Source organism: Ceratocystis lukuohia (genome assembly GCF_044167205.1).
Source record: "Ceratocystis lukuohia strain C4212 chromosome Unknown Supercontig2_pilon, whole genome shotgun sequence".
NCBI classification, from domain to species: domain Eukaryota; kingdom Fungi; phylum Ascomycota; class Sordariomycetes; order Microascales; family Ceratocystidaceae; genus Ceratocystis; species Ceratocystis lukuohia.
Window position 1 is genome coordinate 3,089,680 of NW_027263521.1, and position 25,767 is coordinate 3,115,446.

The following is a 25,767-nucleotide window of genomic DNA, read 5'->3' on the forward strand; positions in this document are numbered from 1 at the left end:
TTTTCTTTTCTCTTTCATTTCCCTTTATTCCTTTACTTTCTTGCTTTTTGTTTTTTTTTTTTTACCTTTTGGTATTCCTAATTCTCACCTGCTTCTTTGTTTTTCTCTTGTCATTCTTATTCTTTATTTTTTGTCCGATCTTCTTCCGCACCTCACCTCTCTTCATTATCTAGTACTACACCTTGTTGCGACTGTTTTCATTTTTGTATGCTACATATATTATTTCCTCGTCTTGCTCTTCTGTCCGTCTTTTTGTCTTTCTTGTTCTGTTTTCCCTTCTACAAGTCTATGCCCTACACTTACACAACACAACACACGCACATCCTTAAAGACATGCCGATAGACATGATTGTATGCTTGGTTTCTTTTCTATTTTCCGCATAATACCAACTTCTGGCTTGATTTATGAAGAACTGTGTAGTTGCAAATTCGTCAATTGTCCGTCACGCTTCATTTTTGAGCTTTATGTTCGCTTTTACTTCATTGATTCCTCCATTTTGGCTCTATCCTGCTTCATCCTTTTCTTTGATGCCTTTGTCTTGTAATTTTGTTGGCCCCCTAAAGTTATCTTTTGGTCTTTGAGAGGGTATAGCCTTCCCTATGTGTTGTCTTGACCATTTTCACTTTTCAAGAGCCAGAAATGCCGTACTAGATATGGGCTGGAATTCGCCGTTTGATATGTCAAACATGCATCACCATCAGAAGCCCTTTCCTTATAGACCTGTTCTGCTTGATGCCTAGTTTCTTGTGTATAGAATGACAGAGAGGCTACAATTATTATGAACCTGATGTTGACTGAAAGAAAGAATTGTTAAATTTGCTCTAAATTTATCTTGTATTATGTCTCTAATTATATTTTTTGACAGCTAAATCCATCATTATACATGAGTAGATCAAGCTATGCATATGTGAGTTGTCAAAGGCCTTCCTTTTCGCTTTATGATGTCAGGATGGCCTGTGTAACAGGAGACTAACACGGCAGGAGACACAATATGCTGTACGAGTTCCTTCCTATATTAAAACTACAACATATTGCAGCTACTCGATTCTCGTGCTTGGCCACAAAATTAAAATGAGAATTTTTCTTCTGAACAAGAGCTTTTCCCATTCTGTCCCCTTTACCTTTCCTCTCTCTCTGTCTCTGTCTATACATCGTGGAAAAAGTAAGAGAACGTAAAATGGCGCCTCGACAAAAGCCCAAAAGAAAGACGAGAGGTATGACTGTCTGTTTTACATACTTACGATTCTTCCCCTAGAAGAAGAAACCGAAAGTTTCTTTGCTGATTCAGGTATAGAGTTAGAAGATCTCCTCAGCAGTAAAGCCTTTACTGCGGCAACAAAGCCGATGAGTCCACCAACATCTACAGCTGCGCCACTTCCACCCACATCAGCCACCAAAAGCCCCTCTCATGATCATGATCAACGCAACGTTCCTTTGACAAGAACACGGACGCGGGCTCAAGCAAAAGCATTAGTTTCTCCGCCTCGCTCGCCACTAAAAGATATTCAAGCCAACCAAGCCCCAAGCACAAAATTCATTGGCTCTTCATCCGAGGCCTCTCCTAAGAAGCCTGGCGTGGATGCGATCCAGGCCTCTGTTGATAGCTTGACCAAAGCAAAGGCACCCCGCCTACCGCCACCGTGTGAAACAAGCAAGCCTCAGGCCAGTCCTCGGAAGAAGCCTGGTCAGGCTGTTGGTGCTGGTAGCAATGGCATTAGCACGCCTAAGCATAAGCTCAAGGTATATAGCAACCAGCGGCTTTTATTTTCACCCAAGGTACCCCAAGACAGTAGCCCTAGCTCACCCATCAAACATACCTACGGTATGGGTAAGCAAAGCTTACGTGATCGGCCTACCTTTATCACTTCAACTCCAGCTGCCTTGAACGAAGAGGAGAAATTTTGGGATGTCCCATCACCGACACCCCCCACATTACCTTTAATCAAAGCTCAAAACAAAAACAAAACATACAAGCTAGATATTACCCATAATCCTAAAGCCCCTTTTGCGGAAATGGGGAATTCTGTGATCTTGGCGAAGAAATCCCCAAAGGTTTCGCCCACCCGCAGAGGGGGTCTTACTATTCTTATTTCTAGCGATGAAGAGTCTGCATTCGAGGAATCAGCTATTGATGGCGATTCAGATGGCGAGTTCATGCAACGGACCAATGAAAAGATGCCTTCGCCTGTCAAGAGAAGAGTTGTTACTCGGGCTCAGAAGGGAGATACTGCCCCGGTGCGGAAACTAATCGAAACAAGCCAAGCAAAAGAGTTAAGCGAACAGATCTCGCCTCCTTCCAATTTGCCCCAGACAAACAAGGAATGTATTTCTAAAATGAAATCCCCAGCTAAAGTAGCAAAGACAAAGCCCATTGAGTATAGGAAACAAAGACAGAGAGACAACCCTCCGCAAGCTCAGGAACCTCGTCATTCTGATGTATCAGTTGACCTGAAAGCCATACAGGCTGCTACGGGTGAGATTTTCAATCTTATCAATTCTAAGGCTGAGTCGAAGTACGGGTCAAAGCCAACTAGTATCAAGGCAGCGGAGCCTACGAAGAAGAGCCGATCGAAAAAGTCTGCTGCGGACTCAAATATTTCATCCATCGAAGAGTCAATGAAACTCTTGACACAATTCCTTGATGGCACTGAGAAAACCAAGGAGACTAAAAACACTAGCAAGCGAAAAAGCAAAGCTCGAAAGGCTTCAACGCCGGGGGGGAGGCCGGCAAAAAAGCAAAAGACAGAAGCTGGCAGCAAAAAGCCCAAGGCAACTAGCCTGTAAGCATCTGTGCGATCTATCCGTTTTACACATTATTCGTATGCTAACTATCCTTCATCAGGTCTTCACTCATGGCTACAAAGATACAAAGCGCTCAATTGAAACAGTTGGAACAGTTGAAGCTTGAATCTCAAGAGTCATTGGTTGAATCTGAGATGTCAATTGGTCACGAAAACAAAGCTCTCATTTCCAAACTCAAGAACGAGAGTCAGAAACTGTAAGTCATATATACCGTTTACTTTTAGAGTCTGATCTGTTAACATTTACGTCAGAGTATGTCAAGTTCAGAATGTATATGAGTCTATCATCATGCAGATGAACGGCCTAGATGATTCATTTGATGCCGGTGCTCCAGGTGCTCAAAAGGCTGGGCAAGATATCGCGCATATTGTCAGCCATGCCCAAAGTGTCAGCACGATTTACAACGATGTGAAAGAAGAATTCGAAAAGTACCATCTTAAAGTACCCATCGAGCGCTGGAACAAGGACTGGGACGAAGTTGATGAGATAATTAGTCTTGGCGAGCAGCTTGGCCAGAAGATACTCCAGGCACATATTTCTGCAGAACTTGAACCTGGTAGAGCATATTGTCAGTTGATGGATAGCTTGAACGAAAAGGAAAAGGCCATTGTGCCCCTGTTGTTTTCGGAGAGCTTGAAGGAGCTACAGACAAAGTCATGGGGGCAGGCCGTTTGGGGACTATGGGATGCACTGGAGTCTGTAGCTGAAGTTATAGCATAGAATTGTTAGTAAAATTATAATCTAGTTTCTTTTTATTTCTTGGACGATAGATATTGTATAACTTAATCATTTACAGTTAATACGATTTTATCCTTGTAGTTTTGTACTACCACGAATAACCATCTCAATCTCATTAGCGGTGTAAAGAGCGGTATCTTTTGGCGTAGATTTAATAAGTGGGGTCTGACCGAGGAGGGCTCAAAATACCCCACTTTCAAAGGTCTGCCCTAGGGCGCTAAGCCACATTTGAGCAGCGAAAACCCACAAACGCCACCCACCAGAAATTTCGAAATTTTGAACAAACTTATTTGGCAGGTCAATTTTTCTTCATCTTTCTATCCCACTTAATCTGTGTCAACCAAAAGTCTCTATTCCGGCCCACATACAGGTACGTTTGTTTAAAGAATGAAGAGGTGCTTAGCTTGAGGTGAATTGGATGGCGGTTGAGTTACTTGGACGATTACTGTTTATTGAGTGATGAGGCAAATCTCGACGACAATGACAACAACTACGACATTCTGGAGAAATGGACAAAGTTGGAAATTTTCGTCTCATAAACCATGGGTATCCGGACGCTCTCGGTCGTCATCTCTATTATTGGCGACAGGGGCGGGCTAGCTGAAAAGCTTCCCAAGCCGTGGCCCTCAGCCACCAAAACCAACTCTCAATCAGCGTCAACAGTTTCAACCTCGTCATCAACAAGATTTCTACCGATGCCATCGCTCTCAACTCACTGATCATCTCTTAATGGCGCCCTTGCTAGCTAGCGTAATTTAGACGCTAACTTCCACTTTCTTAGTCACAATGGGTGCCCTCAAGTACGTTGAAGAGCTTCAGAAGCGCAAGCAGTCGGATATCATCCGCTTTCTGCTCCGTGTTCGCTGCTGGGAAGTATGTTAAACCGAACCACCGCTCGATCCGAGTCCGAAATACAAATACCGTGATACCAATATGTGGATGCTCTTGGGCTGTAATCCACGCCGGCATGCAAACCATGTCGTCGACACTGCGGCAAGACGTCTATACAGTCTTCTGAAATATGAAGTCTTAGAGATGAACGCCATGGTGTCGAGAGGACGATATGGGGAACTACTGGATTGTGGATTTCATCACCCTTCATCCTTGCTATACACTCGTTGAACATTATGCTGAGAGTGCATCAATATAGCTCCGCCAGTTGAACGTCATTCACCGTGCTTCGCGCCCCTCGCGCCCCGACAAGGCCCGCCGCCTGGGATACAAGGCCAAGCAGGGTTACGTTGTCTACCGCGTGCGTGTCCGCCGCGGTGGCCGCAAGAAGCCCGTCGCCAAGGGTGCCACCTATGGTAAGTTTTATTTTTTTCCCCTTTATTCTTGTCAGTAATAGATATGACAGAGCACTAACTTCTTTGCAGGCAAGCCCACCAACCACGGTGTCAACCAGCTCAAGTACCAGCGCTCTCTGCGTGCCACTGCTGAGGAGCGTGTCGGCCGCCGCTGCGCTAACCTGCGTGTTCTGAACTCCTACTGGATCAACCAGGACTCGACCTACAAGTACTTCGAGGTTATTCTGGTCGACCCCCAGCACAAGGCCATCCGCCAGGATGCCCGCATCAACTGGATCTGCAACCCCGTCCACAAGCACCGCGAGGCCCGTGGCCTCACCTCCACTGGCAAGCGCTCGCGTGGTCTCAACAAGGGTCACAAGTACACCAAGACCACTGCCGGTCGCAGAAAGACCTGGAAGAGACACAACACCCTGTCTCTGTGGCGCTACCGGTAAATGCGTTGAGGACGGCGGCCTGGCAGCTCAGCTCTTGTGGGTCTGTTGGTGCGTCAGTTCTTTTCGCAGTGTCTGCCATCTGCCATCACTACCGTCGCTGCTATTGAGAAGCTGGGGAAGTGTATGGGATCACCAATGGGCCATGGCCATTGCTGTGGGCTAGGAAAGGGTTCTACTATGCTTGACGAAGGCTTCTACAATTAGTTTGATGGATAAAAAGTGACTTGGCAGATAGGAGTAGATCGCTCGGGTATATGCCCAATCAAAAAAAAAGAGGGTTCAACAAAGGAAACAAACATTTCGCGTACAAGTAGTATTTCTTTTCTCCCTTCATTCTTGGTGTATTCCGAGGAGATGAGACTGTTGGTCGGTCAAGGTGTCGATCTCTCTTACCCCATTCATGTATTGTCTTTTCATTTTTTTTTCCTTTTGTTTTGGCGCGGCGTTCTCGGTCATCAGATCACGATTGTTTTTTACTGTTGTTCTTTATACCTATCTCAAGAGCTTCCAGACTTAGAAGGTTAAAACTAACGTATGTGGCGATCTCAATGCAACTAAAATCGATTTCATGCTTACTCCAAGTAAGCGCCTATAAATAACGTCCGTTTCTACAGTTTGGTATTTTGATTTGGTTGTAACCAACGTTCAAATTAAGAAGCGAATGGAGGGAAGGGCCAATGTGGTTATAATCTGTAGCAACAAGAAAAGGGAGCCTTGTGTCTAAACTTGAGGTCGAAGGAAACCCTCGTACTCGATTAACAGTCAGTAAGTGTACTTGTGCATATTGCTTTGAGGACATGATCACCAACCCCAATATAAAATATGAACTGCCTCATCAAGGATAACCGTAAGTATACAGTAACTATCAAGACGCAATGAGTGGAACATACTTTCCTCATCCCTTGCTACCAGGGAGCTTCTATCACACTTCTAGAACCTAGTTAAGCTATATTTGCATGCATCTAAGGCTCGTTTATCCAAGTCTTCAAATGGATAATACTCTCCCGTCTGCATCAATAGCTCCACCACTTCTTCTAGTCAGTCTGAGTGCCACATAAACTGCATGTTTTCTTTCATCTTAGATTCTTGAATTTAGGATACACATAGGAAGCGAGGTGGGATCACAGTGACACACCTTTCTTTTTTCGTCTTGTCGGGACAGCGCTATGCTTTCCATCTTGTAAGCACACTGCCAAGTCAGCGATAGGCCAAGTTTCTTGAGATCATCATGTATTTGGTGATAGGCGGGATTTCCTTGTCTTTTAGTAGGGTATGTTAGACCTAATTATTGAGTTGTATAGAATGCAGTCAATTACCCTTCCTCACTCGATTTCTGGAAACCTAAGCCGAGGTGAGGGTACCAACTCCGCCAAAGCCACTAGAAGGGTAAGAAGTTGTACAGAAAAGTTCTTATCTCTCTCTTTATAGCGAGATCTCCCAAGGCCCTTTGAAGAGCATATAATAGCATATTGGGTTCTTCTTCCGTACAGTCCATCAGTAAATAGTAAAGATGGTGAGCCGAAGACGCTCCAGGCCACTCTCGGAGAAGGAGGGAGACTGTGAACCTCCAACTTGATCGATCAGGTTTTGATAGTGTGCATCAAGGGTTTCCTAATCTGTCAACAGACGATGCGGTGGAACCGAAGATATGCTGGGTTTAGGCTTGTTGATAATAAAATGCTCGATCATCTCTTGATTTTCGGTGTAATCTTAGGAATGAGAAAAGGCCTCCCGAGTTCAGTTCCAAAAGCACATGCTAATTTAACTACATGTAACATTGTGTTGATGACACGAACCCAGATCTCTCCTAGTTCGGTACGGCATTGATCGTAATAAGGCCCCAAGTCTGTCTCTTCCAAAGCCCACTCACTGTCACAGATATAAGGCGACTTGGTCAAGAAGCCAATGTGCATCTAAGGGCCAAAGTTTAGGTAACTCACATGCTCATTGGGCTTAACTGTAAGGTGTGAAACAGCATTTGACTCACCTGTGCCCAATGGTGCAACAATCGACGTGTAAGGGGATGAATATCTCCTTGGATCTTCCGTAAAACTTTCCTGATACTTCTCAAGGGTGTAAAGGCGGGCACTTGCATATCCATAGAGAGGATGGGCCTTTCCACCAATTTTGAGTTCCTCTCCTACTTTAGTCCATCCGCTATCGTCTAGTTGCATTCCAAGCCAAGAAAAGGCTTGAGGTTGGCGACGCTGATATGGTCCCTGATTTGCTCTAGTTCTTTGGGCTTCTCTTTGAGGTCTAAGGATGTGTCGATATAGCCAAACCAAGTTCTCACGGACCTACGCATTCCCACCTATCAGCCAGTTTCCAGCCACCGCCTCATGACAGGCAATGATGAACGGGCTTAATACGAGCGTCCCAATACTATCACATACAGTCTAAATTAAGGACCGTAATGGCAAAAGTATGAAGTCTATTACTTCGAAATTAGATAAAGCATATATCAATTGATAGTAGCACTATCATGTGACGCAATTTTGCCATAGGATGCTGGAAGGGAGACCTAGGCATGGACATCTGGATAGGTACCACATCTGCTTCTGTCAGGATACAGCTTTAGGATGTCAAAATATCAGCGATGGTAAGGACGGAAAATATTTGTGAGCTTGCAAGAGCCAGGTCAAGAAATACGGTAGAACATCGTTTGAGAATACCATGAAGGTCGTCAGCCTCTGTATCCTATGCTCACTTTTCTTTTGTCTTCAGTCAGGCTTCCCTTCCCATCCACGACGAATTCTTAGCTATCCATATTCATATACACAGCATGGATTATAATACAGCCCACCAGGTTCGATATTAAAAGAAAACTAAGTAAGTAGAATTGGTAACGAATACAGAAGAGAGCAGCAATAACAAACCAAGACAAGACAAGAAGAGGAAAGAAGATGCGGAATAGATACAGAAAGCAAGAAATAGGAAACACAAAAGAGAATAGGAAGAAAAGCCCTCAACACCAAGAAGATATTCGGCTCGTTTTGTTGTAGTACACGAGGAAAAAAGAGAAGAAAACGAATTAGAGGACAGAAGGCAAGGAAAGAAAATAGGACAAATATCGTATCTAGTCGTGGCCAAGGTCGTAAAAGCTAGTGGTAGCAGAAGAAGAAAAAAGCGAAAGAATAAAGTAATGTAAACAGCCGAAGCGGACGAGGATGGTAGAAAGGTAAAGAGTGCCTATTTTGTGATGATGTCATATGATTTTATGACGTAGCGCATCATCCAGGGTCTCCCGCTATTTCCTCTCCCCTCCGGTGCACAAGATGAATAAAAAAGATACCTCCACGAACTCGACTCTGACTGCAGGGTGGTGATACAAGGCTGAAAAATAACAAGAGAGGCCACAATGAATGGAGGTACTGGAGAAATATCAAGAAAAGAAAAAAAGAACAAGTGGAAGAAGAGAAAGTGGAAACACTGGGATCAAGGCCAATCCTCGTTTCCAGAGGCAGCAGTTGTAGTAGATGCAGATGCAGACGCACCATTGCCTCCGCGCAGCCCACGCGATCCACCCACACGTGAGCCATTGCCGTTGCCATTGCCACTGCTACCAAGCCCAAGGCCATTGGCATACGTAAGTCCGCCACCAGCCCCAGCCGTACGGGGCGTGGCTGTTCCTGATGTCACCGTCGACGAAACTTCGCTACCAATGGTGCCCACGGCCTTCGCACCAGACCCAGATCCGACAGACGGCTGCTGGTTCTGGTTCTGCGCGCCACCGACCGTGCTATGTGCTGTGTTGCTGCTACTACCACTACTGGTGCTGCTGCTTCCACTTCCGCTTCCGCTGCCGCTGCCACTTGTGCTTCCGCCATTGCTGGTGCTGCGCTGCAGAGCCGTCTGGCCCCCAGTGCCATCATTGGAGGTCATGCCACGAGTGTCCATGTTGTTTATACGGCCACCAATACGACGGCCGTGTGGGGTCGATCGGATAGAAGGGAGAATAGGGCGAATCGCGTCAATAAGAGCCGACTTTTTAGCAGGGGTGGCGTAGTCAAGAGCCGTTTGGACGACATAGTTGGCAAAGCCGTCGCGCAGACAGCGCTCAAGCTCAGCGGGGTTCAAGAGCTCTTCAACTATCATATCCTTGGAAACATCTGAAGCACATCGGATACACTTCTCAATAACGTTGGACGAGAACTTGTGGCGCGAAAGAGGGCCAATCGAGTCCCGGAACTGGACTACCATTGGCTCAGTGTAGTTAGGCTCGTTGAGATCGATGATGTACTGCACAACGTAGTTTCCATAGGGGTCTTGAACTAGCACATTCGCGTCCTCTGTGATGCGGGCAATCAGCCACTCCTGCTGCTTTTCGTTGGCATGGTCGATGCAACGCTGCAACACACAGCAACCATGGCGGTGAGTACCAACATCCACACAATTGTGGCCCACAGCGTCGAAAATGAACTGGGCATCTTCAGGCTTAAGCTTATTTAGACACTTCTGAATCACATGATTACCATTAATGTTCTGGATCAGCTCGACAACACGGAAACGCAAAGCATCAACAATTAGGGCAATCTGCACGTCGGTGTGCACAAACTCAATCATCTTTTGCAAGGCACGGGTGCCATGCTGGTTAAGAGCGATGGGCACCATTTCGTGCGATGCGTTGCGGATGAGGGTAGTGCGTTCCTCCTCACTGCACGATTCGAGGAGTTTTTGACAAAGATAGTTGCCAAAAGGATCGGTCATGAGCTCAACAACATGCTGATTAGTTTCAGTCCAGATAGCGTGTGTTATGTCAGGATTGTGCTCTTCAAGGCGACGTTGAAGGTAGCGGCAGCCATGCTGATCCTTGCACAGCTGGTATATTTGCCCAATGACAGCTTCAAGGGGAAGGTTGTTGTACTTGTTGTTGACTAGAGCAAAGGGGTTTTGTTAGTAAAAAGTTTTTGAAAAAAAAAGCCTAGCTTTCAACCCATGAAAAGACACAGACGAGTCTCTTGTCGAACAAAACATACCATCATTTTCTTGCTGGCGACGGCTTTGGATAACGCGTGCCTGGCTATCTCTGCCATGGGTAGGGCTAGGGTAACTGGCCTGAGCCTTGGTAGGAGGGGCCTGCACAGAGCTCGCATGAGGCTGGGTGTTACTGTGGGCAGGCGTAAAGCTCTGTTGTTGCTGATGGTGTACAGGCGATTGTTGCTGCTGTTGGTTTGGCTGGAAGGTATTGATGCTCATGTTCTGCATGCCCATACCTAGCATAGGCATCATGAGCCCATTAGCCGCAGGTTGAGAGCCGGGAGCAGGATTGAAGCTTGTAGAGGCGGGAAAGAAGGGGTGTCCGTTTGATACAGCAGACTGCGGGCTGGCTTGGCCACCTGCAGAGGGACCAAAAGGGGCGGCGCCAGCATGAAGAGAAGACATTCCGTGGTATGAAGCTGAACTAGTGCTAGCACTGTTCATTTGATCGCGGGGAAGGGGCAGGCTGTCTGCTCCCAGCTGGCTATTGGAGCGGGAGGCCATGGTACCCCCCAAGCGAGACATTGGGTTGAACAAGCTGCTAGAGGTGGGCTTAGCTGAGGGTGTATCAGTAGGTGTGTAGCTACCACTCATGTTGCCGACAGGCGATGCGATTGCGCCATTTGGAGGGCTAATCGGGGTAGGATTCCCAGGAGAGGAATCGGCAACACTATTTTCAGTGAGGAATTTGAGGTCGAGGGAACGACGGAACGAATTTGGCATGGAAGAAGGGCCAATGGGAGACGGAGCACCAAAGCTAGAGCGGGTGCGACTTAAAAAGCCCCAGTCACTAGCACCAAGGGATTCATTTGCGGTTGTGGGTTTGCTAGGAGCGATTTCGATTCCAGGATTCTATAAAAGATAAGCTGTTAGTGAGCGTGGCCAGGAGTTCGTGCAACCGGGGAAATGAAAGAACGGCGGCCAAAGTAAGACAAAGTACGCGTAGGTTTTTTCGCGGGTGTATTTGCTTTTTTGCTTGGATTTTCTGTCTTTGGCCCATGTTTCACGATGGTCTTTTAAAAAGCAGAAGAAAAAAAAAGGCAGCTCAAGGGAAAGGGAAATGAAACAAAAGGACTCACGGCAGGCTCTCTCGGATAGTCAGAGTCTAAGTGCGAATTAGAGGTAGTCTCGTTGCCAAAGAGGAATCGGGCGGTGTTGGCTTGGTCAAGACCATCCATATCGGAAGCAAGCATTCGGATGTGAGACTGGCCGGTAGAGGCGGAGGGCATGGAGTAGCGGTTGGTTCTACTATAGAGAGGAGGGGGAGAACAGTTAGTAGATGGGACAGAAGGGGAGGAACATGGAAGTTAACTCTGCTATGGTGCTAGCCCTTGAGTTTCAAAGTTAGGTGACGTACGTGCTGGTTGGGCGGAAGTTCATAGCATCATAGCGACCAGACATGCTGCTACTGCCCCCAAGACCAAGGCTGCCTCCAACAGTGGTATCTTCCCGTTCTTCATCGTCGCTGTTGCGGCGGGACACAGGCACAGAACGGAAAGTGGCGGCCGGGTCATCCCAGGCAATAGTGCGCTGCAGGCCCAGGCCTTGGTGGTGCGATTGCAGAAGGGAAGCCCGAGCCAGGCGACTGTAATAGCCAGGCGGCGAGGCAACATTTGACATGGAGTAGCGGTTAGGGCGGGCCATGAAGCCAGGAAAAATGGCCGAGTCGTAGCGCTCGTGTGGAGGGGTAGTAGGCTCGGACTGGTGACCGTTAAGCTGGTGGACCTCTTCGGTAAGCTGAGCGAGTTCAAGCTCTTCGCGACGTTGGGATTCGTCGAGTCGCTGCATTTCCGCCTCGAAGCGACGACGCTGTTCACGGAGACGCTCATATTCGGCACGTTTCTTCTCGATCTATAGGGGGGGGGGGTGGCAAGAGAGCGAGTTAGAAGCGTCCAAGGGGGGAGCTATAAAACACGCATAGGGAGGACGAGATGGACATACTAGTTGAACCTTTTGATAGGCAATCTGCAAGGGAGACAGGAGGCAAGAAGTCCGTAGGTTAGCTTGAGGGTATTTCTCTTCAACGGCGTTCTTAAAGGGGGTTATGTGGTGGCTATGACATACGCTGTAATCAGGCTGCTGTTGCGAGCCATCCAAGGCGCGGGCAATGGACAACGAATTCATGGTGGCGGTAGTGGTAGGAGTAGTGGTGTGAGATGCGGCGATTGAAGAGGGGGAAGAGGTCGTATTCGTAGCGCTGGAAGGTGCACGTGTAAGTGGGTTGGGAAAGCGGCGAGGAAGGCTAGTTGAGAGAGGGCTTATGGTGGACGCCGATGTTATTGCAGGGCCAGTCGAAGCGACAGTGGGAGTGTGGTTGCTGTATGCGTTGTTGCTATTGCTGTTGACAGAGCTGAAACTGAGGCCGGGACCGGAGTCGGAGCCAGAAGTGCGCTGGTCGAGAGTAGCAGCGGGTTGCGGCAGCGGCATTCCAGACGTAGATGCAGAGGGGGAGGAGGGCGAGACAGGGTGAGAGATAGAGGCAAAGGCGACGGGTATTTGCGGGTGTTTGTGGTGCTGGCTTGGATGGTGGAGGTGGCTTTGCTGTGACGACGGCGGCATCCAAGGAGTAACCATGCTATGGGAAGAGAAAAACGAGAGGAACGAAGAAGAATAGCAATGGAAAAGGGAAAAGCCTAGAAGAGAGGCGGTAGAAATAAGAGAAGAAGAAACAGCGGTGATGACGAAGGGCGAAGGAAGAGCAAGAATTAGAGTAACAAAGTTGGGCTAGACAAGGCTAAGAGAGACAGCACAGCGGACACGGCCTAGTGAGTGGTTGATAGTGATGAGCAGCTTAGCAGGATGCCAGAGCAAAGCAACAAAGCCAGCCAAGGCAAGGCAAAGCACTGCTATAGGTCAAGGTAAAGTATGGTGAGAAGAGAAGAGAGAAGAAATAAAACAGAGAGCAATCAAGCCAGTGCCGGGCGGGAAGATGGTGGAGAATAGGCAGACAAGCAAACAGAGGCAGAGAGCAAAGCAAGCCAGCAAAAAGGGCGAAAAAAAGAAAATAGGAAAAAGGAAAAAGAAAAAAGGAAAAAAAAAAAAAAAAGACAAGACGACAAGACGACAAGACGACAAGACGGCGATGCGAGCACAAGAAAGACGCCAAAAATATGAGAAATATAGGAAAACCAAGCAAAAACACAGACCTGCTCTGCTACCCGTCCTTTTTCTGCTACAAATATTGCTCTTGTTCAGCTGCTTTCTCCTTCTCGTTCGCTTTGTTGTTGGCGCAAGCCATGCAACCGAAAAACTTAAGCGTTTGTATAGTAGCACAAAGACAAAGATCCGGAGGCAGACGAGACGAGAATAAGGGAAATTTTAGGGGACAAGAGACAAGAGACAAGAGACAAGAGAGAGTGAAGAGGAATCAAAGAACCAGAGTCTACATTGTACATTTTGCATTTTGCATTTTGATTTGGCATTTTATTTTCCTCGTCTGTCTCTGCCACAGCCTTCTTGCTCTTGCTCCCGCCGCTCTACTAGCGCTCCAAAGGCTAGCAAGAAACCCCCCGCCCTCCCCTAAAGCCCCTAATCTGACCTCTTGGGCACGCGCCAGCCCAATGGCAGACTATAGGCCTGGGCTGCTTGCTATAGGCTAAGGGGCCGACGCCAGCCCCTCTAGCGCTGTCGCCCACTACACCACGCTGCGCTACTAACCATCCACTGGGCCCAGCCAGGCCAGCCAGGCCAGCCAGCCCCTGAGCTCACCTACCCCGTCGCTTTCATCTAACCCTTCCGTTCCTTCTTGGGCCCTGCTAATCAAAAGGCCTGCCGAACCTAAAAAGCCCTGTATCCCCCTGTATCCCCGCCCCCATTCCGGCGAGCTCAGGTCCTGTAGCACCCTGCACCTCTGCTACAAGCCCTTTTCATCCCCTCTAACGCACTAAACCCCAACGATCTACAGCCGCAGCAGCGAGAGGAAAGCCTCGTTTTATCAACCAAAATGACATGACGGGATGAGACAGACAGGAACAAGACGAGACAGTAGCAACAATCACGAGCATGCAAACATAGCCTGCAGCACAAGACAAAACACACAGATGTCTTCTGTTTGCTTGCTTGCACAAAGAAAGACTAGAACAAAGCTAGGAGCTCCTTGTCCTTCTGCCCCGTTGCCAGCATACAGAACAGCCGTTTCTCCCCTTTCGTAGTACTTTCTGTATATTCCTACACCGACAGGACAGCATCCTCATCCCATGCCGTTTTGTCCATTGTCTCCTGTCGCTCCTTTGTGCCGTTTGTCCTACCGCCTTTCTTTTTCTGAGGCAAGCCAAGCCAACCAAGCCAAAGCTAAGCAGCGCCAGTGTTTGCTGGCCCTGGCCTCTTGCGCTCTCTGCCAGTCGCGTCTGGATCCCCTTGAAGCGGCGGCGCACGATAAGAGAAGCAAATAGAAACAAAGAAGAGGTCTTGTTCTGCCCCCTTCCCATCTGATCTTCATCTCCCTCCCCCCTTGCCTTCTGAGCCTCTTGGTCTTGGATCTCTTCCTGGATCTCCCAAGGTCCCTGGCTAGAAGGGCAACACGAACTCCGTTCTCTGGCTAGGAGTCGGGAAACACAGCAGGGCAGATTAGCCCACTTCCCTCTATTCTTGCCTTGTCGTCTTGCTGTGCTGTGTTGGCTGCGAGCAGTTGGCTGGCACAAGGATGGAAGCAATAACAAAGACCCGCCTTGTTCCTGTCTGCCTCAATCTTGGAACATGTGGCGTGGCATGGCATGGCATGGCATGGCATGGGCATGGGAAAGTTGCATTATTAATGCTCTGCTTGCTTCATCTTTATTTCATTCTTTAACCCTGTTTTATGCCAAGCTTTCTAGACAAACTGTTGACCTTTGTACCTTTGCCTATGCATGACGTGACCAGCTATCCCTGTCGATACACTGGCCCAACCCTAATGAAGCACTTGCGCCTGATTGAGCTATCTTCACGTGACTCTTATCACCCCGCTAGAAGCTAGCTTGAAGGTGGGTCTATCAGATCCTTCGTCGTCACTTTTTGATTGAAGCCAGAAAGAAAAGAATTAAAAATAAAAAATATTAATTTTTTTTTTTTGGCTGCTCAAATTCTCGCGATAATTTGCATGCCGAGCTTTTTTCTTTTTCTCTTTTTGTGTTGAGTTCTCTGTTTTCCGTTGCTATTCCACCTCTAGCTGCAATAATTCTTCTTTTCTTCTCTGGCCATCTATTTCTGCGACCCTCTGCTATTCCCCAAGATCATGCGCCTGGCGTGACTCGTGCATCTCATCTCCCGCCGTTAGCTTGCTTGCTGCTGTCCTCTCCTAACTGCTTTGATACTTCTGCTGTCTCTGATATTCCCTCTCGCCGCCCGAAATGGTGGTTCTCGATGATGGCTTCGAGGCGTTGCTGGAGCCGTTCTATAACGGCAAGAAGCTGACTGACCCCATCTCGACTCGTGAGGACAAGTTCCAGCTGCTTCCGGCCTTCTTGAAGGTCAAAGGTATGTTTGTACATGGCCGCTTACAGAAATGGACGCCGAATTTGAAATGGGAATATACTGATTTGCGGTCTCTCTTTGCTAGGTTTGGTCAAACAGTGAGTCTTGTCTGACACCCGGATCGACCCCGGCGCCGGCGCCGGCGCCGCCTCCGATTAGCCCAGAATGAAGTGAAGCTTTAGAATAGAGCTTCCACAGACCATACACAGGCAAAATAACACATGCGAAAGCTGACACCTCCGCTTTTATAGACATATTGACTCATACAACTTCTTTGTCGAGCATGAGATCAAGGAAATCGTTGCTGCAAACCGGACTATTAAGAGTGATGCTGATAGCACCTTCTGGCTAGAGTAAGCTTCTATTATGCGCCCCTCCTCCCCCACCCTGTGCCCTTTGCTAACACTAACCTCCCTAGATTTCTCGATATTCGTGTCCAGCGTCCCAACCGTCAGGACGAATCCGATTTCCCCCCCAACAGCGAAGTTACTCCCATGGAATGTCGTCTCCGTGATATGACCTACAGTGCGCCGATCTTTGTCGACATTGCCTTCATCCGCGAAAAGCAGCGTGTTGTGCGCAAAAACATCCGTCTTGGCCGCATGCCAGTTATGCTGCGTAGTTCCAAGTGCTGGCTCAGTGGTGCCAACAACTCGCAGATGGAGGCTATGAATGAGTGCCCGCTTGACCCCGGTGGCTATTTCATTGTTGGAGGCACGGAGAAGGTCATTCTGATTCAGGAGCAACTGAGCAAGAACCGAGTCATCGTCGAGGCCGACGAAAAGAACAACATCATCTCGGCCTCAGTCACCAGTTCCACACATGAGCGTAAATCCAAGACCTACGTGCAGTTCAAAAAGGACCGCATTGTGTTGTCTCATAACATTCTAGTCGAAGCTGTGCCCATTGTCATTGTTCTTAAGGCAATGGGTGGCCTCTCGGATCTCGAGATCATGGCTCTCGTTTGCGGCTCTGATGGCCGGTACCAGGACTCGTTTGCCGTCAACTTTGAAGAGGCTACCAAGGCCGGTGTCTTTACCCAGCAACAGGCACTTGAATACGTCGGCGCTAGAGTCAAGATGGGCGGTAGAAGGATGCCTGGAGGACCTCAAATGCGCCGCAACCACGTTGAGGAAGGTCTAGATGCGCTGGCCAATCTGATTATTGCTCATGTGCCCATTGAGGGCCTAGACTTCTATCCCAAGGCCATATACATTGCCCTGATGACACGACGTGTACTATTTGCCATGCATAACTCCACCCTTGTTGATGATCGCGACTTCGTCGGAAACAAGCGCCTTGAATTAGCCGGCCAGCTACTATCACTACTATTTGAAGATCTGTTCAAACGCTTCATGTCTGAGGTTAAGATGAGCATCGACAAGTACCTCAAGAAGAACAACCGCGCCATTGCCCTTGATCCCGTCAATATTATTAGCAATCATGCCAATAGTATTGGGCAAGGCCTTAACCGTGCCATCCAGACAGGAAACTGGAACGTCAAGCGTTTCAATATGAACCGTGCAGGTGTCACCCACGTGCTTTCGCGACTAAGCTACATTGCCGCTCTGGGTATGATGACACGAATCTCGTCACAGTTTGAAAAGACCCGCAAGGTTTCGGGACCACGTGCTCTGCAGCCGTCACAGTGGGGTATGTTGTGCACATCAGATACCCCCGAAGGTGAGGCTTGTGGTCTGGTCAAGAACTTGGCGCTTATGACCCACATCACTACTAATGTTGACGAGGAGCCTGTCAAGCGGTGGGTATTTACTATCGACCCTACCGCCGAGTCTATCCGCAACTTTACGGGCCAAGAGATGCACCGGCCTGGTAACTACATCATCCACATCAACGGAACACCGCTGGCGCTCACTCGGTACCCTAAGCAATTCACTGCAAAGTTCCGCGCTCTACGCCGCAAGGGCTGGATCTCGCCCTTTGTTAGTGTGCATATGAACTCGCACTTTTCTGCCGTACACATTGCCACCGACGAAGGCCGTATCTGCCGGCCCTACATTATTGTCAAAAACGGCAAGTCCAATCTCAAGGCTGAGCATCTGCGGCTGCTGCAGCTTGGCAAGGCTACTTTTGATGACTTTCTCAAGCATGGAGTGGTCGAGTATCTCGATGTCAATGAGGAGAACGATACACTGGTGGCTCTTAATGAGGACCACCTCACCAACTCGTCAACTCACATGGAGATCGAGCCCTTTACGTTGCTTGGAGCTGTGGCTGGCTTGATTCCTTTCCCGCATCACAACCAGTCACCCAGAAACACGTACCAGTGTGCCATGGGTAAGCAGGCTATTGGCGCTATTGCTTACAACCAGTTCAACCGTATCGACACTTTGCTATATACTCTTGTGTACCCCCAACGGCCAATGGTCATCTCAAAGACTATCGAGTTGGTGCGGTACGACCGCCTACCCGCTGGCCAAAACGCCACTGTCGTCGTCATGTCGTATTCCGGCTACGATATCGAGGATGCTTTAGTCCTCAACAAGGCCTCTATTGACCGTGGCTTCGGTCGTTGCCAGGTGTTCAAAAAATACACTACAGAGCTCCAGAAATACGCCAATGGCCGACAAGAGCAGCTTGGACGCCCTGTCAATGAGGGCGAGGGCGAGAGCCGGCGCCGTGTTGCCCGCGACGAGGCCCTCGACGACGATGGTCTGGCCACTGTCGGTTATCGCGTGCGGGCTGGCGAGGTCATGATCAAGAAGGAAACGCCTATTGATCAGGCATCCACGGGCATTGGTGCTGATCGTGGCCCCAGCGAGTATCGCGACTCTAGCACTACGTACCGTACTCCCGACCCTAGCTATATCGACAAGGTCATGCTGTCAAGCACGGAAAAGGATACTGTGGTCGTCAAGGTACAGACGCGCCAGACACGGCGGCCCGAACTGGGCGACAAGTTCTCGTCACGTCACGGCCAAAAGGGTGTGGTGGGAATTATTGTTGATCAAGAGGATTTACCGTTCAGCGATGTCGGCCTTGTGCCTGATATTATCATGAATCCTCACGGTTTCCCGTCGCGTATGACGGTTGGCAAGCTTATCGAGTGTTTGACGGGCAAGGCATCAGTGCTTGATGGCCGCAAGGACTACGGTTTTGGCGATGCGTTCCGCTCACATCCTGTTGAGGATATGGGCCGTGTGTTGGTCGAACACGGCTTTTCGTGGGAAGGCAAGGACTATTTCACATCGGGCATCACCGGAGAGCCGTTTGAGGCTTATCTGTACAATGGACCTATCTACTATCAGCGTCTCAAGCACATGGTGCAGGACAAGATGCACTCGCGATCAACGGGTCCGCGAGCCTCACTGACCCGTCAGCCCACTGAGGGTAGATCGCGCGAGGGTGGTCTGCGTCTGGGTGAGATGGAGCGTGATTGTTTGATTGCCTACGGAGCCTCGCAACTGTTGCTAGAGCGGCTAATGCTGTCGTCGGATGCCGTGCAAATCGATATTTGCCAGCGCTGTGGGCTGTTTGGTTACAAGGGCTACTGCACTACGTGTGACTCGACTGGCGAAGTGACGAAGATGACTATGCCATATGCTGCGAAGCTGCTCGTCCAGGAGTTGATCAGTATGAATGTGGGTGTGAGATTACAGCTAGACGATGAGTTCCCGCATCCGAACGAGTAGGTGGATGAAGGAGGGAGAAGGCAAGGCAGAGAAAGAGGAGGAAGATTGGGAAGTAGAAGCATGACATGATGTTAAAAGCTACGGCTGTAGGAATATAGATAGAAGATAGTAACTAGCTACAATGAAAAGAGAAGAATGAATACCCACCATTATTTACTCCGACAGGCCTGATTCTTTCAACTAGCTGGCCCCCTCTTCATCTTCCTCCTCCTCCCTCTGTACCACTGCCTTTAAGCCTGCTGCCACAACTTCATACTCCACTGCCTGGCTAACCCCGCAAGATGATGCCTTTACATGCGGTGCAAAGACCACTTTCATAAACCGCCTCCACGAGCTTCTGACTGTAACATTGCCCCTTTCGCGGCCATCTCCGTACTCGTCATCTTCTGGCTCCATTTGCACATAAACCGGCTGCAAGATTAGCGCGATACGCATGGCTACCTGAGTAGACCACACTAACCCCAGTGCCGGTGTCTTCATGCCCTCGTTGCCTAGAATCATGGGATCATCGCCCCAGCCGGTGAAGAAGCGGTGCTGGTGGTCCAGTTCCAGCGCTGCAATGGGTAGCGGCTCTGCCTGTGCCGAAGCCGTCGGCAAACCCCAGGGAACGTCTTCGGGCAATCCACCCCCCGCGTCATCGTCTGTGCTAGTGCCATCCCTGCTCGCTTGGCTTGCTCCCACGTCGCCATAACTGCTTGCCTGGGACTGCGTCAAACCTACGCCCGTCAGCGCACCTAGCCGATCAGCCACCTGATTCGCCACTACGACGGCGATGTCTAGCTTCTCAGCCAGCCCACGGAGTGTCTGGCCCAGTCGCGATAGCTCGGCACCACGGGCGCTCAACGCGTCGCCTCGACGATCATACTCGACTCGATAGTTGGCTGCGACCGAGTCAATGACTAGCAGGCCAATGTCTAGCCGCTCGACCATGACGGGTACCTGGTAGGCTAGGATATGCTCCTGGCTCTCGAGATCTGGTGTGGAGGCACTCGCAATGCGATCAAGGCCGACAGCCCGTAGGCCGCGATGCACCGTGTTGTAAGCACGTAACACAGGGTTCGTTGCGAGCATCTGGGCCAGCCGACGGGTAGCTAGGGGCGCTTCGGTGGTAATGTACAACGCACCGCGGCCGAGACCACGTGGTGCTTCCATCTGCACGGCTAGCATCAGCGAGAGCAATAGCTGTGTCTTGCCGGCGCCACTCTCGCCAGCTATTTCCGTGACACGACCAGCCGGTACGCCGCCGCCGAGAGAAGCGTCTAGATCGTCGTCAAGGGTTGAGATTAGCGCGCTGGCGCAGCGCGGTTGGGCGAGCAGGCCAGCTAAAGAAGTTGTACGCGTGTTGCGTAGAGAAGCATGCAAGGCGGCGGCTATGGCGGCAGCCAGGCGACGCAGGTCGAGCACAGGCAGCGATGTAAGCTTAGCTAGGGTAGAGACATCGCGGGAGAGCAGCTCGGAGGTAGTGATGGAGTGGTGATCTAGTGAGTGAAGGGTCTTGGTGAAGGAGGCCGTGGGGAAGGACGGCAGGACGGTTGAGAGGTCACTCATTTGTTTGATGGCATTAGCAGACCCCGGGCTAGCGAGAAAAAAATTACATTACGGACTAATGGTCGCACGAACTGACAACAAAGTGGTGTTCACAAACAAATTCAATGCGCTGTTGAGTCAATAGAGAAGTTGTGAAGTCGAAGCTTGGCAGCAACGCTTGTCAAGCCTCATACTTGGTGTTGTTGGCTGTGGACCCTCTATGTATCATTTTCATTGGCTGTAATTTGCCCCCTTGCGTGCCTCCTGTGATGCCTTGTTGCGTTGCCTCACCGCCTTCACAGGACATGGGCAGAATTAACACTCAAAATTCACATGCATATATAGTATTTAGTACAGATACAACATAAAACACTTTAGATTAACATGTACGCTAAAGCCTACAAAATAGACCCACTAGCTAATACTCCGCCAGCGGAAGTACCTTGCCAACATCTCGCCTCCGCCGCGCCTGCTCCTGCGCTCTTTCCGATGGCCTTGTGTCTCTCGAACTATCTCTACCCTCCATCAACGGCCGAAGTGGGTGTAGAAAATTCCCAGCATCAAAGAACCCATAGCCTCCCTGGCAATCCTCACTAGTTGCTATGCTGTACTCCGTTGGCGACCTTGTGCCACTCGGCGATTGACCTCTGAGACGCAAAACATCCAGCTGGCGGCCATGGATAAGTCGCGCCTTAGCAGGTGGCATTTTGTGTGCGTTTGCGTGCGCGTGTGTTTGCGGGCGAGGGGCATTTTTGCGAGTTCGTGTGTCGATTTCTCGTGCGCGAGAGGCTTTGAGATTAGACTGCTGTGTCGTGATGCGCAGCATCCGTCGTATCTCTAGCAGATAGCTTTCTAGGTTGCCTAAGAAACGGCTGGTTTGTCTGTGCTTACTGGAAACACAAATGGAGATCGATTCATCCTTGATGATGTAGCCAATACCGAAGCCGCTGCCTGATGTCGGACCAAAGCCAAACTGGCGGAGAGATGGATTGCCACAGTTAGACGTTGATAGGATACAAGTGTTGAGGCGGTCCCATCCAGAGTCGGCGAATAGCGACGGTAGAGGTTGGGTATCTCTACTACGAGAGGCACGCGAGCTTGTGCTGTTTTCCCGGCTACGGGTAACCATTGAAGGCGGAGAAACAGTAGTGTTATCGGTACCTTCGGCAGATATTAGATACTCGGTGGTGTCTAAAGACGATGCGTTTGAGTCGGAATGCCGGGCATTAGGTGCAATATCACCCCTGCTAAGATCAGTAGCGCCAATTTCAACGTCGTCGCTGATAGCGTGCTCCTCAAAACGTTGCACTAAAATAGAGTCGTCGAGGGCACTGTTGTCCATCGACTCTCCTGAATAACTTAGCGGGCTTGAATATCCCGATGGCTCGCTGTAATCAGCACGGCTCGAATTCAGCTCATCATCGACCGTCTTGCGCCATATAGAAAGCAGAGCAAACAAATGGCGGTCGCAGCCCTTGCCCATGGCGCACTCCCTGGTGGTTGTAGTGTGGCGCTGGCATGCTTTTCGAAGCGTGTCGACCTTCTCCTCTGCTGATGTGGCAGTTCCCCAGAAGGCCTGTACGAAGTCTACCGACTCCTGGGAAACAGTACGGATAGCCTCTGTCCGCCCATGTAGGTAGGTCTTTGTCATAGCCGGCTCATATGTGCAGTCTATATGCCCATACAAGCTATAGTACGCCGACTGGAAGGCCATCTGCACAAAGGCGTCGGGGGAGAATCCCATCGATGTAATGAAGTTTTTTCCGTAGGCACCAAAGTCAAGACACTCGAACTCATGCTGCATAACTAGGTCTGTCAGATGCGCCTCGGAGAAGCGCACAGCCAAACTGAGGGAATCTGGAATATCCCACTCGAGCTTGTGTGGCGTCGTAGTGACGTCACCAAAACTCTCAGGGTCGCGCTTAGCCGGATCAGGACTGGTAGTGGCCCAAAGAGATGGGGCTTGTCCGTTGATTGACCGTGCAAATCGCAGGATGGTATCTGTGTAAATATCACTGGCAAATCGGAGCACAGTGTGGCCGTCAACGCCCGTGTGCTCAAAGTTGATTCCCGCGCTACCGTTTTTGCACACAATAATCTGCAGCTTGTCATACCAACGGTTGATGCATGTGCCAATCTGGACGCCCTTTTCCAGCTGACTGCTACCACAAAGCATGTTCTGACACAGGCCAGCCACGCCGGAAGGCTCATTATAGTCGAGACACAATATGAACAGCGCCGAGTCAACCATCGACAGGCAGTCAGCATTGTTGCGGCCCTGTTCCTGAGATAAAACTTGGCGGCATCGAGCCCACTGCTTGCGGTCTTGTGCAGTCAGCAGTCCAAGTGCACCCTTGGCTGTTTCTAAAATGGGCAGCTGGGTAGCATCATCGATAATGGTTTGCAGGTTGACGCTAAGGTCTTTTTCAGTCATAATGAGATCGTTGTTGTCATCTAACACGTCAAACCAATAGAATTGCCCGTGGCACATGACGACAATATGCTGGGACTCCGGGTAGGCTTCGATTTTGCAACCGTTCTCTGTTGGAACTCTAGCAGTGCCAAAAAGTCTAGAATATTGGTGCATACATAGAGGCTTGCCTTTGACCGAGTCAGGAGGGAGCTCCTCGAGACGAATAGCCCGTACAAATTCCAAAGATGAGTAAACAAGCGACGCAGCTCTAGTGACCTGGTTATTGCGGGCTGGAGTAGGGTCGTCCTCAAGCAGAAAAAATGGGTTAAGGTTGAAGACGACAGAACTCTCAAAGTTGAGATACGAATCGTACCCTAAGGGTGCATTAGCATGATGTATCAGCAAACTATGAGAAACAAAACAGTGGTATGCATATAGAAAATGAAAAAGGGTAGCGACTGTACTTACAGAATTGCTCTATATAACTTGACTGGCCATCAGCGTACTCGACGAGCTGTTTTTGCAGTTCAGGCCCGTCCTGTGCCAGGAATCTTTCCGCTGCAAGTTTGGTCTCTTCATGCTCTGAGGGCTCTTGCAAAGGCTTGACAACACCAAGATAGCGCTTCACAGTCTCTTCAAGACTAGGAATTGGAAGTTTCGGTAGCTTGTCCTGGGCAGCAAACGTGAGTCCGGGTTGACCCCCCTGGGCAGGTTATGGGTAGCCATTGGAGGCCTAGGTAGAGGAACGGTGGCCGACTTCTTGGGGTCCAGAGTTTTGATGAGGTCGCTGCTGTCAGGAACAGAGCGAGGAATGTAACCCGATGTAGGAGCTTTACTCAGTGTTTCGCCAAGAGGGCGAGGCTCAGTGAAGCGCACTTTAGCATGAGCAGGTTTGTTAGTTGCTTGAGAAGACATGTTGGTATTTGCAGGCGAGAGGGGGGATGGGGGATGAAAGAAGGCCTGAAAGAAGTGTGATGTCGTCGTGGGGTTGGAGAAGTGTAAGACACCAGGTGACCTAAGCGTAGAGGGCGCAGATGCTAGTGCAGATGTTCAGCCCACGCAGAGCAGTGCGGAAGAAGTAGTGACAATCGAAAAGGCAATATGAGAGCATGAGGAACTCCAGAGATGAGACAGAATAATGACCTTATATGGAGTGATGGGGCAAGACCAACGTTTCTATATTGAGTTCGAACAACAGGGACATCAGTGGCACAGGGTAGCTGGAACAAGCCAGACTTTATAGAAAGTATGGCGTGTTGAAATCCCACCTTGAAACCACTAGAGCGATTAGAAATAGCGTGCTAGGTTGAGAGGAGGGGAGGGGTGAAGCGAGGCTCGGGGGAGGCGTGCATCTGGATACAGAAAAGACTCACACAATCGAGGAAAGGAAAAGGAACTATAGTAAAGAACGGGAGGGTTAGGCAGAGGAGAGGAGGGGGGGCTCTTGGTTGGTTGATGCTAAGCACAATACAATATGGGGCAGGGCAGGCGGGACAACTTGTTTTGGGGAATCAGGAAATACAAAGCCGATGCGCGTACTAATGGAGTTGGCCATACACATGGACAACTCCTCTTGCTACATCGATTTAGGTACGTATCGGGTTGGAAAGAAAAGGGAGCTGGACTGGCTTCCATTTCCCCATGGGGAAGAATGTAGCTGATACGGGACTAGCAGCTAGGGCAGAACAAGTCCCAAATCAAAAGCGGCAATGCGTTGTAGAGGGGAAGGGAGGAATGAAGACAACGTGCACATGATCTAAGAAGCTGTGTATCGAAACGAAGGTGTAGAAAGTGAGAGCAAGCTCAGCCTAGAGTCGGCTTCCTTGCCAGGAAGATAGCAAGGAAGAGGGTATGTCATATGGGCGTGTGGACTTGCGGGCGTGTGATGTGTACATAACAGATACAACTTAACTTACACAGGATTGAGTGTGCGGAATCCAACTAGAATTGGGGATAGAGAGAGGGATGGGTGTGGGATCTACGATCGATGACGTAGAATCAAACCCCATATATTAGGGTTTGGGCTGGTGGCAAGCGAGCGAGGGCCAGCACAATAGCAGCAGCAGTAGAACCAAGCTTCTTGTTAATGGGTCTGTTGTATCCACCTGTCTGGTCTCTGCCAGTTCTAGAGTTGCAGTGGGCGATGCTGCTAAAGGCAAGACCAACGAACAATGCTATGAGACAGACTCAAGGCCTAGACCAAGAAGAGAGAAAATATGCAGCAATATTACTGGTCAAGAAAGCGGCTGACTGAACAAAGGCGAAAAGAAAGGAGATGGAGGAAAAAAAGAAAAGGAAAAACCAGTCGCAAAGCATCGGTCCATCTTTCTTTCTCTCCTTCCCGGCTTAGAGTGGCAGGGCTGTCTGCATATGAGGAAGACTTCCGTAGGGCCGACAGGCGAAAAGAAGGACTAGAGAAATGAGAGCTAGAAAGTTGACACAAGGGTTGCCAGATTGGGGA

At 49.4% G+C, this 25,767-nt stretch overlaps 6 protein-coding genes across 6 annotated transcripts; 3 read left to right on the plus strand and 3 right to left on the minus strand.

Moving 5' to 3' along the window:
- Positions 1–1,178: 1,178 nt before the first annotated feature.
- HOO65_020776 (uncharacterized protein) lies at positions 1,179–3,523 on the plus strand (the record flags this gene model as incomplete). Its single annotated transcript, XM_071006504.1, has 4 exons — positions 1,179–1,215; positions 1,257–2,781; positions 2,844–2,999; positions 3,055–3,523. 4 exons carry the CDS (start codon positions 1,179–1,181, stop codon positions 3,521–3,523), a joined length of 2,187 nt encoding a protein of 728 aa, XP_070861414.1.
- Positions 3,524–4,327: 804 nt separating this feature from the next.
- On the plus strand, positions 4,328–5,285 carry HOO65_020777 (60S ribosomal protein eL15; the record flags this gene model as incomplete). The annotated part of the gene is made up of 3 exons (XM_071006959.1): positions 4,328–4,414; positions 4,692–4,848; positions 4,918–5,285. The coding sequence occupies 3 exons, from the start codon at positions 4,328–4,330 to the stop codon at positions 5,283–5,285; spliced, it is 612 nt and encodes a 203-aa protein (XP_070861415.1).
- Positions 5,286–8,720: 3,435 nt separating this feature from the next.
- On the minus strand, positions 8,721–12,689 carry HOO65_020778 (Pumilio domain-containing protein C6G9.14; the record flags this gene model as incomplete). Its single annotated transcript, XM_071006309.1, has 5 exons — positions 8,721–10,159; positions 10,262–11,114; positions 11,342–11,507; positions 11,620–12,113; positions 12,327–12,689. 5 exons carry the CDS (start codon positions 12,687–12,689, stop codon positions 8,721–8,723), a joined length of 3,315 nt encoding a protein of 1,104 aa, XP_070861416.1.
- Positions 12,690–15,589: 2,900 nt separating this feature from the next.
- HOO65_020779 (DNA-directed RNA polymerase III subunit RPC2) lies at positions 15,590–19,366 on the plus strand (the record flags this gene model as incomplete). The annotated part of the gene is made up of 4 exons (XM_071006325.1): positions 15,590–15,716; positions 15,799–15,811; positions 15,965–16,066; positions 16,132–19,366. 4 exons carry the CDS (start codon positions 15,590–15,592, stop codon positions 19,364–19,366), a joined length of 3,477 nt encoding a protein of 1,158 aa, XP_070861417.1.
- A 180-nt stretch (positions 19,367–19,546) lies between these two features.
- Positions 19,547–20,914, minus strand: HOO65_020780 (DNA repair protein rhp57; the record flags this gene model as incomplete). Its single annotated transcript, XM_071000155.1, has 1 exon — positions 19,547–20,914. One exon carries the CDS (start codon positions 20,912–20,914, stop codon positions 19,547–19,549), a length of 1,368 nt encoding a protein of 455 aa, XP_070861418.1.
- A 397-nt stretch (positions 20,915–21,311) lies between these two features.
- Positions 21,312–24,221, minus strand: HOO65_020781 (choline/Carnitine O-acyltransferase; the record flags this gene model as incomplete). The annotated part of the gene is made up of 3 exons (XM_071006419.1): positions 21,312–23,680; positions 23,775–24,009; positions 24,054–24,221. The coding sequence occupies 3 exons, from the start codon at positions 24,219–24,221 to the stop codon at positions 21,312–21,314; spliced, it is 2,772 nt and encodes a 923-aa protein (XP_070861419.1).
- Positions 24,222–25,767: the final 1,546 nt, after the last annotated feature.